The sequence below is a fragment of the Barbus barbus genome (assembly GCF_936440315.1).
Source record: "Barbus barbus genome assembly, chromosome: 19".
NCBI lineage: Eukaryota > Metazoa > Chordata > Actinopteri > Cypriniformes > Cyprinidae > Barbus > Barbus barbus.
In genome coordinates, this window is record NC_136747.1 from 26,146,278 (window position 1) to 26,160,623 (window position 14,346).

Consider the following 14,346-nt stretch of genomic DNA (forward strand, 5'->3'; position numbering starts at 1 on the left):
TGCAACTTTCCAGTTTGCATTTTAATCCCATTTTTGGAATTTCCTGTTTGATTGATTGATTTAATTCCATCCTTCGCTAATTTAATTCTTCATATTTATTCACTGCAATATGTGAATATGTATTTATTGTATTTTAAAAAAAAACATTTTCCATTTATACTTATATGCCAAAGGTGTAATGACTTCATTTTGTGTTCAGTCTAAGAAAACCTAGTGATTGGTGATGTTTCCCTTGTCCTAAAAATCTATTGGCTAGACTGTTCAACCTTGAGACGAGGCACATTTTTATTTGCAACTATTTTTCAGTCAAAGTCCAAAATGGTCTGTAGTTCTTCTGCTGCTTGAAGTTACTCTCACCTGTGCTGATGAGTAAATAGTTTGAAGCGAACTGTGTTTAAGCGAACTTTGATGTTTTAAAATGATGCAGTAGCAGATGCAGAGTCCAATAATTATATTTAATAGGCCAAGATAACTTTGTTTAAATTTGTTATAAAATTTGCCAATTTTGTCAACAAAATATTTCTTTACTGCTGTGTCTGGAGACATTGACTTCCCAGAGTTCACTATTGTTGGTCTGGTCGATGAGGAGCAGTTTATTTACTTTGACAGCAACATAAAGAAAACTGTGCCAAAGACAGAGTGGATGAAACAGAAGGAAGGAGCAGATTACTGGGACACACAAACTCAGCTCGCCGCAGGAACTCATCACGCGTTCAGAAACAACATCCAAGTCGCAAAAGATCGGTTCAACCATTCAACAGGTATCATAAATATACACAAAATACAATCACAGAATACAATAGTATTACTTGTATTAGAATGTTATGTCTTACACTTGGCCCCAAAAAGTAGGAAAAGTCAGGAAAAGGAAACGTCATTAAATTCTATGAGATAATAAAATATCAAGAGACATCAATGAAACTTTTTTTCAAGCAAACTTAACCTTTAAGCAAATGGGTGGTGTTTGTAACCCAGCCGTAAGGTGTAAAAGTGTCCAAAACCCCTCTAATATCACTTGTCTTTTTCATGCAATATACAAACATAATCTCTGTTCTCAGGTGTGCACACATTCCAGCTAATGTACGGCTGTGAGTGGCATGATCAGACTGGAGCGACAAATGGGTTTCGTCGGGAAGGTTATGATGGAGAGGACTTTCTGTCTCTGGATTTGAAAGAGATGAGATGGATTTCACCAGTGCAGCAAGGATTCAGCACCCAGAACAAGTGGAATAATAACAGAGCTTATCTAGAGGGAAGAAAACATTACTTCAGCGCTGTGTGCATTGAGTGGCTGAAGAAATACATGGAGTACAGGAACAGCAGCCTGGAGAAAATGGGTACATCTATTTTTATCCAGGAGTGATCATGTGCATGTTTTCCTAAAACAATCTTGTACTCCAGAGGTTGTGTTAAAAATCATATATTATTTACACATTCTGTTACATTAGACCTTTGTTTTTTGAAGCTTTGTCAGTCATAAGGTCTTTGTGGAAAATAATAATGGATGTTTCTTAATAGAGCACCAGTCATCCACCATCCCTCCACACTCATGAATTCTTGTTTGGTGACTAAGTACTAATTTAAATATGGCATCATTGTATTAACTCTCTCTCTCTCAGTCTCTCCTCAGGTGTCTCTGCTGCAGAAGTCTCCCTCATCTCCAGTCACGTGTCATGCTACGGGGTTTTACCCCAGTGGAGTAACAATCACCTGGATGAGAAATGGACTAGAAAATTGTACAAATGTGGATCTTGGTGAACTTCTTCCCAATGAGGACGGGACTTTTCAGAAGACAAGCACCATCAGAGTTACAACTGATGAGTGGAAGAAGAACCAGTTCAGCTGTGTGGTGAAACACCTGAGCAAAACCATCAGAAAGATCCTGACAGAGAAAGAGATCAGAACAAACAGGGGTGAGAGAAATTAAATACGTAAACTACGAATACAATAAAAGGTGGATGTTTTATTATTATTGAAAACAATCCATTAATTATGTAACAAATTAAAAGGGTAAAATTTGATTATTTTTTCAAACAAAGAATCTAAAGCGTGTGTGTGGTCCCAAAATTTGCAGTCTCAGCACACAGCCTAAGTTTGTAAGAAAAACTATTTGTATTTTGGGGCAGGATACTGTAATTCCTTGATTGACCTGCAGAGAGGGAACGATCCAAAAACAAATAATAAACAAACACTAAATAATTATCACCTGGCTGTTACAGTATTTGTTTTGCTCATGTAAACTCTATTATGCATGTTGTTCTTATATGGTTGTTATTAAAATTATTTTATTGTTGAAGTTATTAAATGTTATGTATTGGTGATAACCCAGGCACAGTCTGTGAGTAACCTGATGTCTTCCTCTGATCAAACAGGAGATTCTGTTCATGTTGGGATCATTGTTTGTGCCGTGGCTCTGTTGATTGTCACTGGTGCTGCTGGATATATGGTGTATCTGAAGAAAAGAGGTGAGGACGGACAGCTATGACAGCTTATTCTTGCTTACACAGCTGCACATAAAACACAGGACTTGAGATTTCTGGGATGGGAACAGATTAATAAACAAGGTTTTTAAAAGAATGTGTATTTTCACACTTTCTATTCATCTTTTTGGTTCATTCATTCATGGACATTTGTTCATTTTGAGATGTACAAAGCTGGAAATTGTATATATTTCTCTTCAGTGACAAAGAAGGAAACAAGAATGCCAATGATTAATTTGAAGGATTTAATTTTTATTTGCTTTGCATTACTGACCCTGGACCCAAAATCCTTAGAAATCTGATTTGTGTATGTTGATTCAGACATAAATCACACTTTTGACTTAAAACCAGTTAGTGTAGACGTTACCACAAAACAACAAAACATTTTCACAAAACATTGGTTCTTATTTCATTCCATTGGCATATGTTGCTTGGTTTGTCAAATCCATTATATTAAATTACAAGATGTTATTTTGAATGTAAATAAATATTATGTTTTGCCCTTCCAAATGCTATTAGATATTAGCTATTGTAGATTTAAAAAAATGCACTTTGCCGCACACACCAGAGCTAAATATATCAAAAAGCAACCTTTTAATAAAATACCTATGTTTTGCTGTTTGTGAAATATCACTCTTTATTTTGTTTGTTTGCTTTTTTTCTCTGAAAAATAAAGCATGCATTTTCTTTACTCTTATCTTTCTGTTCAAACCTGGGATATATCCTCCATTTCTTTTATCATACATGTTTATATACAGTATTCAAGTTTGGACCATAGTTGCACAATATGCCTTTCACAGCCATATCACCCTGTAGCCCAAGACTGGTTGCCCACTGAAGCTAAGCAGGGTTGAGCCTGGTCAGTACCTGGATGGGAGACCTCCTGGGAAAACTAGGTTGCTGTTGGAAGAGGTGTTAGTGAGGCCAGCAGGGGGTGCTCACCCTGCGGTCTGTGTGGGTCCTAACGCCCCAGTATAGTGACGGGGACACTATACTGTCAAAAAGCACCGTCTTTCGGATGAGACGTTAAACCGAGGTCCTGACTCTCTGTGGTCATTAAAAAATCCCAGGATGTCTTTCGAAAAGAGGTGTGACCTCGGCATCCTGGCCAAATTTCCCCATTGGCCTCTGACCATCATGGCCTCCTAATCATCCCCTTACACTGATTGGCTTCATCACTCTGTCTCCTCTCCACCAGTAAGCTGGTGTGTGGTGGGCGTTCTGGCGCATTATGGCTGCCGTCGCATCATCCAGGTGGATGCTGCACACTGGTGGAGGAGACACCACCCCTCACAATGTAGAGCGCTTTGAGTGCTTAGAAAAGCAGAAAAGCGCTATATAAATGTAATTAATTATTATTATTATTATTATTATTATTAATAAAGCAACTCAAATACAGAAGCCGTACTTGACCTACAAAATAAGGACATTAGAACCCATCAAGTCTTTTTTTGTTTGTGCTTACAGAAAATGCAATTCAAATAATACAAAGAATGCAGCAACATAGTCTTTAGTTTGAGAAAATGACGTAATAAAATGGTGAGTTTGAATGGGAGATTAGATGTGTGACACATATCCTCTGTATTTTGTCTGTTTATAACACAAAGTTAATGAATAAACCTGCCTGATTCTGCCTCCAGGGACTTAAAGAGTTAAGAGACAGAAAGGCAGGTGATGTCCTAATGATTTAACAAACAGGTCATTACTTCTCTGAATCTCCAAACTAACTAGAATAACTGTAAATAACTGAGTTTACATCAATCAAGTTCTGTTTATCAAAGCTCAGTCAGCAGTATTTAAAATACAATCAAATGTACATTTTACATTACAAAATTACAATTTTTCCAGCATTTTCTACAACTGACATTTTAAATGTTTAAATACAAAAAATAAAAAACTTGCACTGCACTCTATTCAGCCTTTAAAATCCCGTCCAGGTCCAGATTTACTTCTCCTTCTACAGAAGAGACAAAGATATACAATAAGCAAACAGACAGTTATACATGAAAGCTAAAGATGAATAAAATGTAAAAGTTTTGAGAGTGTTTTTTTGCAGTTCAGCAAAAACGATATGTTATTTACCTTATCCTTTACATCTGTGTCACTGGAGTCTATATGAAAACAAAAAAAAATCATAAATAAAACTTCATTAACATTCTTGGATATTTAATATATGCCAGGGCATACCATATCACAAACACAACTTTAGTCTATATATATACTGCTATACAGTAGTTAAAAAAAAAAAAATAGAACAAATAATTCTAAAGCAGTGATACTAGAAAAAAAATCAAAGATTGTAGTGATCAAACTGAACTGACTTACCAGAAGAGCTGAATGTCCAGAAAAGAAACTTTATCATGCCGTAAAGAACAAGTGCCACAGCGACCATCGCCATCGAGTCCTCAATAGAAGGAGCACTGACACCTGATATCAACAAAACACCACATCAAGACTAGTAGAACAATCTGACTGACATAAATACTCTTTTGGAAATGCAAACAGAACATGAAATGAAATTTGTACAAAAATGTGTTGTTTGACTCACAAAGACATTTGTTTCCACCTATCATGTTACAGTCTATGACCGTGTAACTCACCGATCACATTGAGTGCAGCAGCAGCTCGTCGTGTTCCTCCCTCATGTTTGGCCACACAGGTGATGTCTCCACCTCGACCGAGTCCCAGCTTCCCCGAGTCCAGCTCCAGACGGCTGCTCTGACTGAAGGTGCCATCAGACGCCTGTCTGTGACCCGTTACACTGCCCTGACCCAGAGAGCGGGACGTCCCGTCAGCCCCGCTGAACTCCCAGTTCAGATCCAGAGTGTGAGGAGCAAAACCAGACGCCTCACACTGAACCAGCAGCACCTGCCCAGGAACCAGCAGAGGAAGAGGAGACGGGTAGATGGACAGAGACGGAGGCTCTGAAAGAAAAGAACCAGTGAAGGTTACTATTCTATACATAACTGTAATAGTTAAACTAGGTGGCTACTGCATCCTATGCATAATAATTCAATTACACAAGCATCTCACCAACTATCTCCAGGTCCACAGCTACCTGAGCCAGCAGGTGAGGAAGATAGACGGTGCAGATGTAAGTTCCTGTGTGTCTCACTTGAGATTCTTCCAGAATCAGTGATGCGTTTCCTGTCTCATAGAGGCCTGTGATGTTGATATCAGCTCCGGTCTCTGATGTCTCTGCAAACCGATCATTCTTGCCGTCATAAGCGAGGACCACCCGTCCTTCACCCCTGAACTGATAACGCCACTCGATAGAGAATCCAGAGCCGTGAACCGGAGAAGACGGATCCACCCAGAACCCACAGTCCAACAGAACCGGTTCTCCCAGTCTAGAGCGGACCACAGGAGTCTTACTGGACACACTCAGAATCACTTCAAGAAAGAGAGAAAAGAGTGAGATTAATTAAGCAAAGACAGACAAGTGTTTAACCCTCATTAAATCAGAAGGGTTCAACAGAGTTTAGTCCTTACTTTAATGACTCAAATTATAAAATACATGAATTGCAAAATCATATCGGTATGCAAATAAATTTTAAAATTACAAATAAAATATATAATCACATATTATATATAACTATATAATCATGTAGAATACTAATAATACTACTACCACTAATAATAATTATAACTGCTATTATATGCAATTATTTTAATTTTTACATAACCCATTGAGCCGTTATAAAGTACATAACATTACATACGGTTATGCAATATAATAAGACAATTTTTATGCAATACATAAGAAACCTGTGCTCTAACTTTTGGCTCTTTACAAACCATTATTATAATTTATTATACTATATATTATGCAAATATATAATATATATTATTATATGCAGTTATATGTAGGCTATTTATTATTTCTGCAATTTATGAGAAATTTGGTCCCTTTACCTTGTGGCTCTTTAGAAGCTGAAGGTGCTCTCATTATATTGGACAGCGTCAGCTGCTCGTCAAGTCCTTGTGCTGCCACTGAGAACCAATCAGCTTGCAGGTAGACTGGACTTTGGGCGGAGTCAGTGAGAGCAGATGTCCATCTGACCATAGAGGCGTGAGGCACGAAAGGGTTAATCTCACACTTAGGTTTGTTCACAGAGCCTTTGAGTGGATTCAGAGCAGCACTGCAGTACGTACCAGCAGGATCTGGAGGAGGACATGCATTAAAGTCAAAATATACTTTGAAAGTCATTATACTGTCTTCTGTGGATGTAGTTTTGCATCTGGGTTGTGTAGTAAAGGTATTTACAGTATTTTTATATTGGTATATTTTATATTGGTCTATACAGTATAGACTAGGCCTATATTATAAGACTATACCATAAACGTTACAGAAAACATTATTACAGTATTTATTTAAACCACAATATATGCAAATCCTCTTTGATTTAAGGATGGACTTTGTGACATATAGGCCCAGTTTCACAGACAGGCCTTAGACTAAACCAGGATTAGGACATTTAAGTAATGTTTATAAACATGCTTAGAAAAAAACTGGTGTGGAGTTGTCTTGAGACAAAATAAATAACAGAGTGTATGTTTATTGTTTACACTAAGTGCAAATAGCCCACCTTGTTGGCAAAGAGTATTTACACTAACTCCGCCCACTTACGTGTGATTGGGTCAGTCAATTAAAAAAAAGACCCTATTTCAGCATCAGTCTCATTGGCGTAAATTGTTAGGTGCATATTTTTTGACGCGGTCGACCCGAGTTCGAACCCACCTTTTGCTGAACTTTTTTTCCCCTTTTCAAATCTCATATCGCATCAGAAAGGCATTTATTTTCAATAAAAATGAAGGAAATAATCAAAAAGTTGAAAATAAAAGTATAGAGTAGTGTTAGGGTAGGTGTAGGGAGGGCCTTATTGTCCCAATAAGGTGGCATCCATTTAATAATTTGAATTAAAACTATAATTTACACTCAATACGTTATTATTGTGTACTGTTTTATAATATACTACAATACTGAGGCGCAGATAATTGCCACTATTTGCAATAAGTAGTATAAATGGCAGAAAATCTTGCTATTTTAACAGTGTAAATAGAATCTATAGCTATTTGCACGTATAAGCTATTTAATGATATGCTATTTACATTTTAGTGTAAATAGCATATCACTAAAAATACTGCTATTTGAACTTAGTGTAGATAGAATCCATTGCTAAAAAATATTATATTTGCACTTAGTGTAAATAGCCGCTGCCAATAAATAAAGGCACTGATATATTTAAGATCAGTCAGTGCAAGTTTATTTCAGCTGAATCGGCTCAGACTTACATTTTAGTCTAGGACTAAGATTTAAGCCTTGTCTGTGAAACTGGGGGTTTGTTACATACAGGTTACAGTTCACAAATCAACACAGATATCTTTGTTTAAATCCCATGCTGCACTGTCACTGACCAGTCACATAGTAAACCCTGGATGAACTGATGTCTGCAGGAGGATGAAGTTCAGATATGATCTCTCCACTGAAGGCTTCAGTTCTGATGAACATGAGAGATTTCTCTTGACTCATCGGTACTGAGAAACCCCCTCTATGACCCGGTTTCTCCTGGACAAACCAGCACTCCAGAACCGGACATCCAGAACCGGAAGCTGCAAAATAAGAGACATGAGAATAGCGTTCAGTGCTCGCACACATATTTTAAAGACCGATTACCAAATCTTACCGCTGCAAAACAATGTAAATGCGATGATAGATATCTTGTATATGGTCGACATATCAGACATCGTTGCTCTGTTTATTAAAACGATGACTGTGTGTAGATGTTCTGTTCGGGGTGTTTATTAAGATCCGTCGGGTTTTCCCCGAAACATTGGCGCAGCTTTATTTTACTTTCGGTTTCACCGAGTATCTACCGCGCATGCGCATTGGCTGCTGGTTATTTTGCGCCAATATACAAGACCATTAAAGTAGACCTAATCTATGTAACACAAATTATTAATGCGACATCTTGTGACTTTCCGATTAAACACTGAACGAACTATAATAAATATATTTCTCTAAAACACGCAAATATTAGTCTCCACTAGGTGGCGCTCTAAGCCAACAGTTTTCCAAACGTGTCGCATTATACTGTTGATAAGTGTTTGCTATCATGATATCACGTGATTTCTCATAACAGAGTGCATTTGAGGACACAGGGAAATACCTCTCTTCTTTTGTTGTGTGGTAACAACAGATAGCCAAACCTGTAGCCTGTGTAGTTTTATTCATGTTTATCTGTATCTTTATCATCTCCAGTGTTTTTCTTTTTCTCCAGGTGGTGAAATTTGTGTAGCTTGAATAACTTGATCACAACAAGTTGATGGACTTGAACAAAACTTGCCATTTAGTTAATGTGACACACTCCAGTTAGTTTGTTGTCTCTTAGCAAAATGAGTTTGAGTTCTTTATGTTCAGTATTTATAATTATGCATAAATGCAGCACTTTTTCAGTTGTGTGCTCATCAAGCAGAATTAACTTTCTGCCTTCCATGATGATGGTACAGGATTGCATTTATACAGAAATGCAGGTAGATCTTGGTCAGCTGTAAATCAGGTGTATTTGTAATTCTAATGGACTAGCCAAGTTCTTAGTTTTAGGCTCCATCAATAAGCATATCTTCATATTTTCTTCGAAACACATGTGCAATACTCTTTCATATATTTATGGGAACCTTATTCCAAGCATCAGAGCCTCGATAAAGCTGTTGTCGCTGATAACAGGAGTGAACACGTGCAAAAACAGAGTCCATGCATACTGGCGTTGATCCAAGCAGAATGTCTTTATTTTGTGCTAGAGAATAAACAAAGCCTAATTCTTTGCCTTTCCTTCTTTCGTGGTCATAAATACGTACAGATAAAGTTCTTGTAAACACAGCACATATCCACATACTGCATAATCCACATTCTTGCAAGTTACCCTTTAACACGATCAAAAACCATGTGCTTTCCCCCTTACCAACGCCACCTGACTCAATACACAGGTGCTCTAATTATACTATGCTTTAGCATCACACATGACAACAAAACCTCTACAATACAAAACAATCATCAAATTTACATCAAATTTGTATGTTGTGGAGACTGTAAAAAAGTTGAGCCTTACTCACTTCATGTGTTTTATAATCATGTCTGAAACCCATATACAAGCTTTTAAAATTAAAAATAGGGTGAGTGATACTTGATTACCTCATGAAAATCGACCTCAAGACGGATATTGGTCGGTCTTAAGACCACTTTTTTGATGGTCTTGGTCTTGTCTCGGTCTCGACCGCATTTGTACTCAGACTTGTCTTGATCTCAGACTAAGAGGACTCGGGATATTGTTTCAAGACCACAACTGCGGGGATATGACTAAATTGTCTGATTTACTTTCAACCATCTTTAATGTGATTGCATGTATAACTTCCTGCTTCAAATGCAATCAATAACTAATTAAATAACTAAATAACAAAAATAAAACATTTATACCAGTGGAACATATACAAATGCCCCCCTATTGTCCACAACATTATTTGAAGGCCCCCCTCCACTCACCCAAAATATTTTAGAGCTTAGCTTGACTAGAAAGATGTATCTCTTACAAAAAAGAAGTTTATTCAAGTGTCCTATTAGTATCCTTCTTTTAAACTAAAAATTGGAAAGTATACTTTTAGTTTATTTTTTATTTACTTCTCAGAAATGGGCTATAGCCTTCTCAGGAATATACTTAAAATGACACTAAAGTATACTTGACTTATACTTAGAAAAAGTCTAAATATATTTGAGCTATACTTGTGCTCCTACAATCCATGTTTCATTGTTATACGGTAGGGGGCGATATCACACTTCTTCTGTACAGAATTTCCAAACAACGTGAAGAAGAAACCGAAAAAACTGCACTGCGAAAGACAGGTGTTTATCTGAAGAGTCAGTGACGCAGTGAATAAAAGACTCGAGATGTGTGCTGCTGGTGCGAGAGAACCGAGTTCGAGTCCAGCTTTTGTCAAACTCGTGCAACTCCTTTCCCATCACATCACAGAACAGAAAGACATTCAGTTTGTAAATATTTGAAAAGTGGAAATTAAACGCCTCATTAATAATACAGTGTGCTTAGCTGTAGGTAGGTTTTTGTCCCAATAAAGTGGTTCATCAAATAAAATGTATGATAATTTACTCTCAGTATGTTATTGCATACTGTTTTATAATGTACTACAGTACTGAAGTATAAATATCTGCCACCTAACTACTATTTACACACCTGTTGCTAAAGAAAATGCTGCTATTTTAGTGTAAACAGAATTTATCATTATTTGCACTTAGTAACTAATAACTTTTTACAATTAGTTTCACTGCCAAAAATATAGTTGTTCAGTTAAATACAGCTCAGCGTAGATTCAGTTCTGTTCAATAACCTATGTAAAGTTCTTCAATTATGAAATGAGTTCAACTGGTCAATATAGCATTGTTTACTAATATGAAGCCTTATTAACAAGCCTTTGTAAAAAGAATGGTTTGCACATTTGTTTGTAAGGTAACAAGCTTGACAGCTGTGCTGAATTAATGTTTGTGTTTGTCATGTGGCAAGCATACTACTCTGAAACATTTGTTGCTTTGTGTATGCACTGTGTATTGGGCAGTAAGCAGTGAGCAAGTATGGCGTTTCAAACACAGCCCGAGACGAGACCGGGAGGTTGCCACTTGGTTCAACTACCATCATGATACAGGCCCCTGGCTATTACATTATTTGTTTTGCTCATGTTAACTGTAAATATTTAGACCTATGTTGGTTGCACATTTTAATGCTATTTAAATATACAAATAGCTAATATCACTGCTGAAGGTTTTTCACCAGTACTGGTTTGTAACATGAATCTATCAGACTGTGTGAGTATTGTGATGTTTTTCTCCGATCAGGACATTCTTCTGTCGTCCTGTTGATTGTCATTGGTGTTGCTGGATATGCGGTCTATCAGAAGACAAGAGGTAACGACAAACAATTATGACAGGGTGTCCACAAATACTTACAAATATTAAAACAACAATTCACTATTTATTAAATTCACGATTCAAAATTTAAAGCCATAAACAGTTTCACATTTGTTTTTTTTTCTGTTTAATTTTTTAATTGTTGACAGAATCAGGACTTTAGAGAATTCTAAGGTTATATGTTTGTCATTTTTGTTTTGTTACAAAACTGGTCTTAAATCATATTTTAAATTTACTTCGTCCTAAAATGTCTTAAATGTAATTCTTTTAAAAATAAACACACCATATGTGATTTGACAATGTTATATTTTGTGGTTGTACATATAAAAAGATAAAATATGTATTTTGTAATAGTTTGTTCTATTTAGACTGTTTTTAGCTGATTTTGTTTTTGTGAAATTACTGAACTTATACTTCCTGTCTTGGTTGTTTTTCAGGATTCAGATCTGTCAGTGGTGAGATCCTTATATCTACATATTAAGATGGGCTGTAATGTGGTTAATAGTAGTATGTTAAAATATCGAAATGAATAAAAATAGCAATTTAGTCCTTTTCTATAGAAACAAAGATGGCTGCTGTGCTAATCTAAACAGTCTTGATGGAGCGGCCCGTTGTGATGTTGTTGTAATGTTGTTTTCTGTTATAGCCTCTGACAGTGTTACAGATCAAAGTTCATATAGATTTAAGTCATTCATCAGAGTAACTGTCAGTCATGTGATATGATATGAATGAAATGGTGTATGTTTCTTCTGGTATTTTAGGAGGCAAGACATGTGGAAAAGATGAAGTTGAAAAAAAATACACTTATCCTGCTGCCCACTGTGTTTACAAAAAAAACACACACAGGGCCGTAGCCAGTGTATCCGGGGCCCTGGTGCAGGTTCTTGCTGTGGGTCCCCCTCAAAATCATGTTCCAGGTAGTAGAGCTCTGCATTTCGGCCCGGCCCCGACGGGCCCCGACTTTTTTACGCCTCTAGGGCCGGGCTTCGGGCCAATTTCCACGTCATAGTTCAGACGCGGGCCGGGCCTCGGGCCTGTTTTGGGTTTCTCTTTATTTTTATATTGTAGACATCCATCGATTAGTGATGAAAAAAATCGCCGCGCTGGTGGAAACAACAGGAGACCATGCCGCGACTGAGAGCAGCTCGATGGTGTTTAGTGTCCCCCAGCAGCAGCAGCAGGTGTGCAAGTGACTTCAGAACAACTTCTGCATTCAAATGCACGCAATAGACTAAAGCTTGCTGCAAAATCCCAGCAAACATAACCATGCATGTGTCTGCGGGAAATATTAAGGAGATATTTGAATTATTTACTAATAAACTAATGTTTTCTGAGTCTGTGTTGCAAGGATGACGTTACTGATCCTGACTTGCCGTCTCCAGACGCGCCTTTAGAGAGAAATGCATCTTTATTGATTATGATTAAGATTATAATAAAAGAGTTTTTTTATTTTTTATTTTTTTATTTCGTTAAGTAATAATTTAAAGCTTTCTATAGATATATTTATCATGTCTGTGAGGCATGTGTTCGCTCAGCTTCGGTTCATTTTTGTGTTCAAGACAGCAGAAAGCACATCATGTTTGTTTTCTTTGTTTTATAAAATAACTACCTTTTGTTGGTATTGTGAGTGCGCACAAATACAAGTAGACCCTCTACAGGTCCGAATGATGTATTACTCTTACCTTTATCAAAAAAAAAAAAGGCTATTTTAATTTGTTTCCACTGAAAAAAAAAATGCAAGTGTTTGCTGGTGTCTCCATGTCCTGCAGAGCGCGCTTTAGCTTCCACTCTCCGCACAAACTCAGATATAGGCGCACATTATTATTATAGCGCAGGTTTAACGTTTAAACATTGTTATATGCTTGAACTGTTTTAGTATATCTATAGATTTTATTTTAGGCAAGTCGGGATGATATGAGAAGGCTAAATTGATCAAACATAGGAGATGATCAGCTCATGCAGCTGGCTGCTTGGTCGTTAGCCTACTTTAAAAAAACAAAAACTTATAGTCTATTTAACAAACAAAAATGCTCCAAACGTTTTTCTAAATTAACTTAATAAAAAAACGAAACGAAATATAATAATTTTGCCATTACACACAAAACTGAACTATATAGCCGAAACAGTAGTATAAACTGTTTTAGGAGAAGAGGGAAAAAAAGACGGGCTCGGGTCGGACTCGGGCCGGTAATTCTGATAAGCTGTCGGACACGGGCTAGGGCCTAAATTTGGGGCCCGTGCAGGGCTCTAGCAGGTAGGGTTTTTCCCTCTGTTACCCCTCAGGTGTCACCTTCCCCATCCCAGCGACAGCTCTGCACACACAGGATCAGATCGCTGTGATGGCAGCAGAACATTTATATAAACAAAAACTTTCATTATTAGATGTAATTCAGAATCATAAAGACATATTTCTTATGGTTCATTAATACATCTAAAATAAAATCAAGTTTGTTGTTTATTCACAGTTTCTGTTCTTCTTAGTTTTGGTTTATTGATTTTATGAATTATTATTTTATTTTTTAAATTACGATGTACAGAGCTAGATATTGTACATATGTAAAATGTATATATTTCTCTTTAGTAACAAAAAAGAAAACAAGAATGCAAATTATTTATTTGTACGATGTGTGACAGTTTGATTAGTTTTTCATATCAGTCCTGACCCTGAAACTGAAACCTGACAAGCGTATATAGTGCATATGGGTTGATTTAGATATTAAATGACGTTTTTAACTTCAATAAAAGCAGTTTATATGTTATCACATGAAGATGACAAAACATTTTTACAGTGTGGTTCTTAACTAATTTAATTGGTATACAGTATGATGGTTTAGCAAACCCATTAAATATATATTTTTTAAAGATTTTACTAAATTGCAATATATGCATGTTATT

The 14,346-nt window shown here is 36.7% G+C and overlaps 2 protein-coding genes across 3 annotated transcripts; one reads left to right on the plus strand and one right to left on the minus strand.

The window, feature by feature from the left end:
• Positions 1 to 520: 520 nt before the first annotated feature.
• Positions 521 to 3,170, plus strand: LOC306885690 (major histocompatibility complex class I-related gene protein-like). Its single transcript, XM_079442382.1, has 4 exons — positions 521 to 761; positions 1,059 to 1,337; positions 1,620 to 1,913; positions 2,373 to 3,170. The coding sequence occupies exons 1-4, from the start codon at positions 644 to 646 to the stop codon at positions 2,483 to 2,485; spliced, it is 804 nt and encodes a 267-aa protein (XP_079298508.1). The 5' UTR covers positions 521 to 643; the 3' UTR covers positions 2,486 to 3,170.
• Positions 3,171 to 3,914: 744 nt separating this feature from the next.
• On the minus strand, positions 3,915 to 8,368 carry LOC306885685 (tapasin-like). 2 transcript variants are annotated; one of them, XM_079442375.1, is made up of 8 exons: positions 8,168 to 8,368; positions 7,899 to 8,093; positions 6,396 to 6,644; positions 5,514 to 5,873; positions 5,081 to 5,404; positions 4,806 to 4,907; positions 4,563 to 4,591; positions 3,915 to 4,437 (listed from the first exon to the last, which is right to left on the minus strand). In XM_079442375.1, exons 1-8 carry the CDS (start codon positions 8,226 to 8,228, stop codon positions 4,426 to 4,428), a joined length of 1,332 nt encoding a protein of 443 aa, XP_079298501.1. In that variant the 5' UTR covers positions 8,229 to 8,368; the 3' UTR covers positions 3,915 to 4,425. The 2 variants fall into 2 exon arrangements, 1 of the variants encoding a protein (XP_079298501.1); XR_013785568.1 differs by lacking the exon at positions 3,915 to 4,437 and having other exon boundaries at positions 4,571 to 4,591; positions 5,029 to 5,404; positions 8,168 to 8,354.
• Positions 8,369 to 14,346: the final 5,978 nt, after the last annotated feature.

Bases quoted from the DNA above. Each gene is read 5' to 3' on its own strand.
- LOC306885685 (XM_079442375.1), bottom strand. From the start codon at position 8,228: ATGTCTGATATGTCGACCATATACAAGATATCTATCATCGCATTTACA. The intron at 6,645-7,898 runs GTCAGTGACAGT...GTCCTCCTCCAG, and splicing joins CAGGGTTTACTATGTGACTG to ATCCTGCTGGTACGTACTGC. The intron at 5,405-5,513 runs GTGAGATGCTTG...CTTTTCTTTCAG, and splicing joins TGTGGACCTGGAGATAGTTG to AGCCTCCGTCTCTGTCCATC.
- LOC306885690 (XM_079442382.1), top strand. From the start codon at position 644: ATGAAACAGAAGGAAGGAGCAGATTACTGGGACACACAAACTCAGCTC. The intron at 762-1,058 runs GTATCATAAATA...CTCTGTTCTCAG, and splicing joins TCGGTTCAACCATTCAACAG to GTGTGCACACATTCCAGCTA. The intron at 1,914-2,372 runs GTGAGAGAAATT...CTGATCAAACAG, and splicing joins AGAGATCAGAACAAACAGGG to GAGATTCTGTTCATGTTGGG.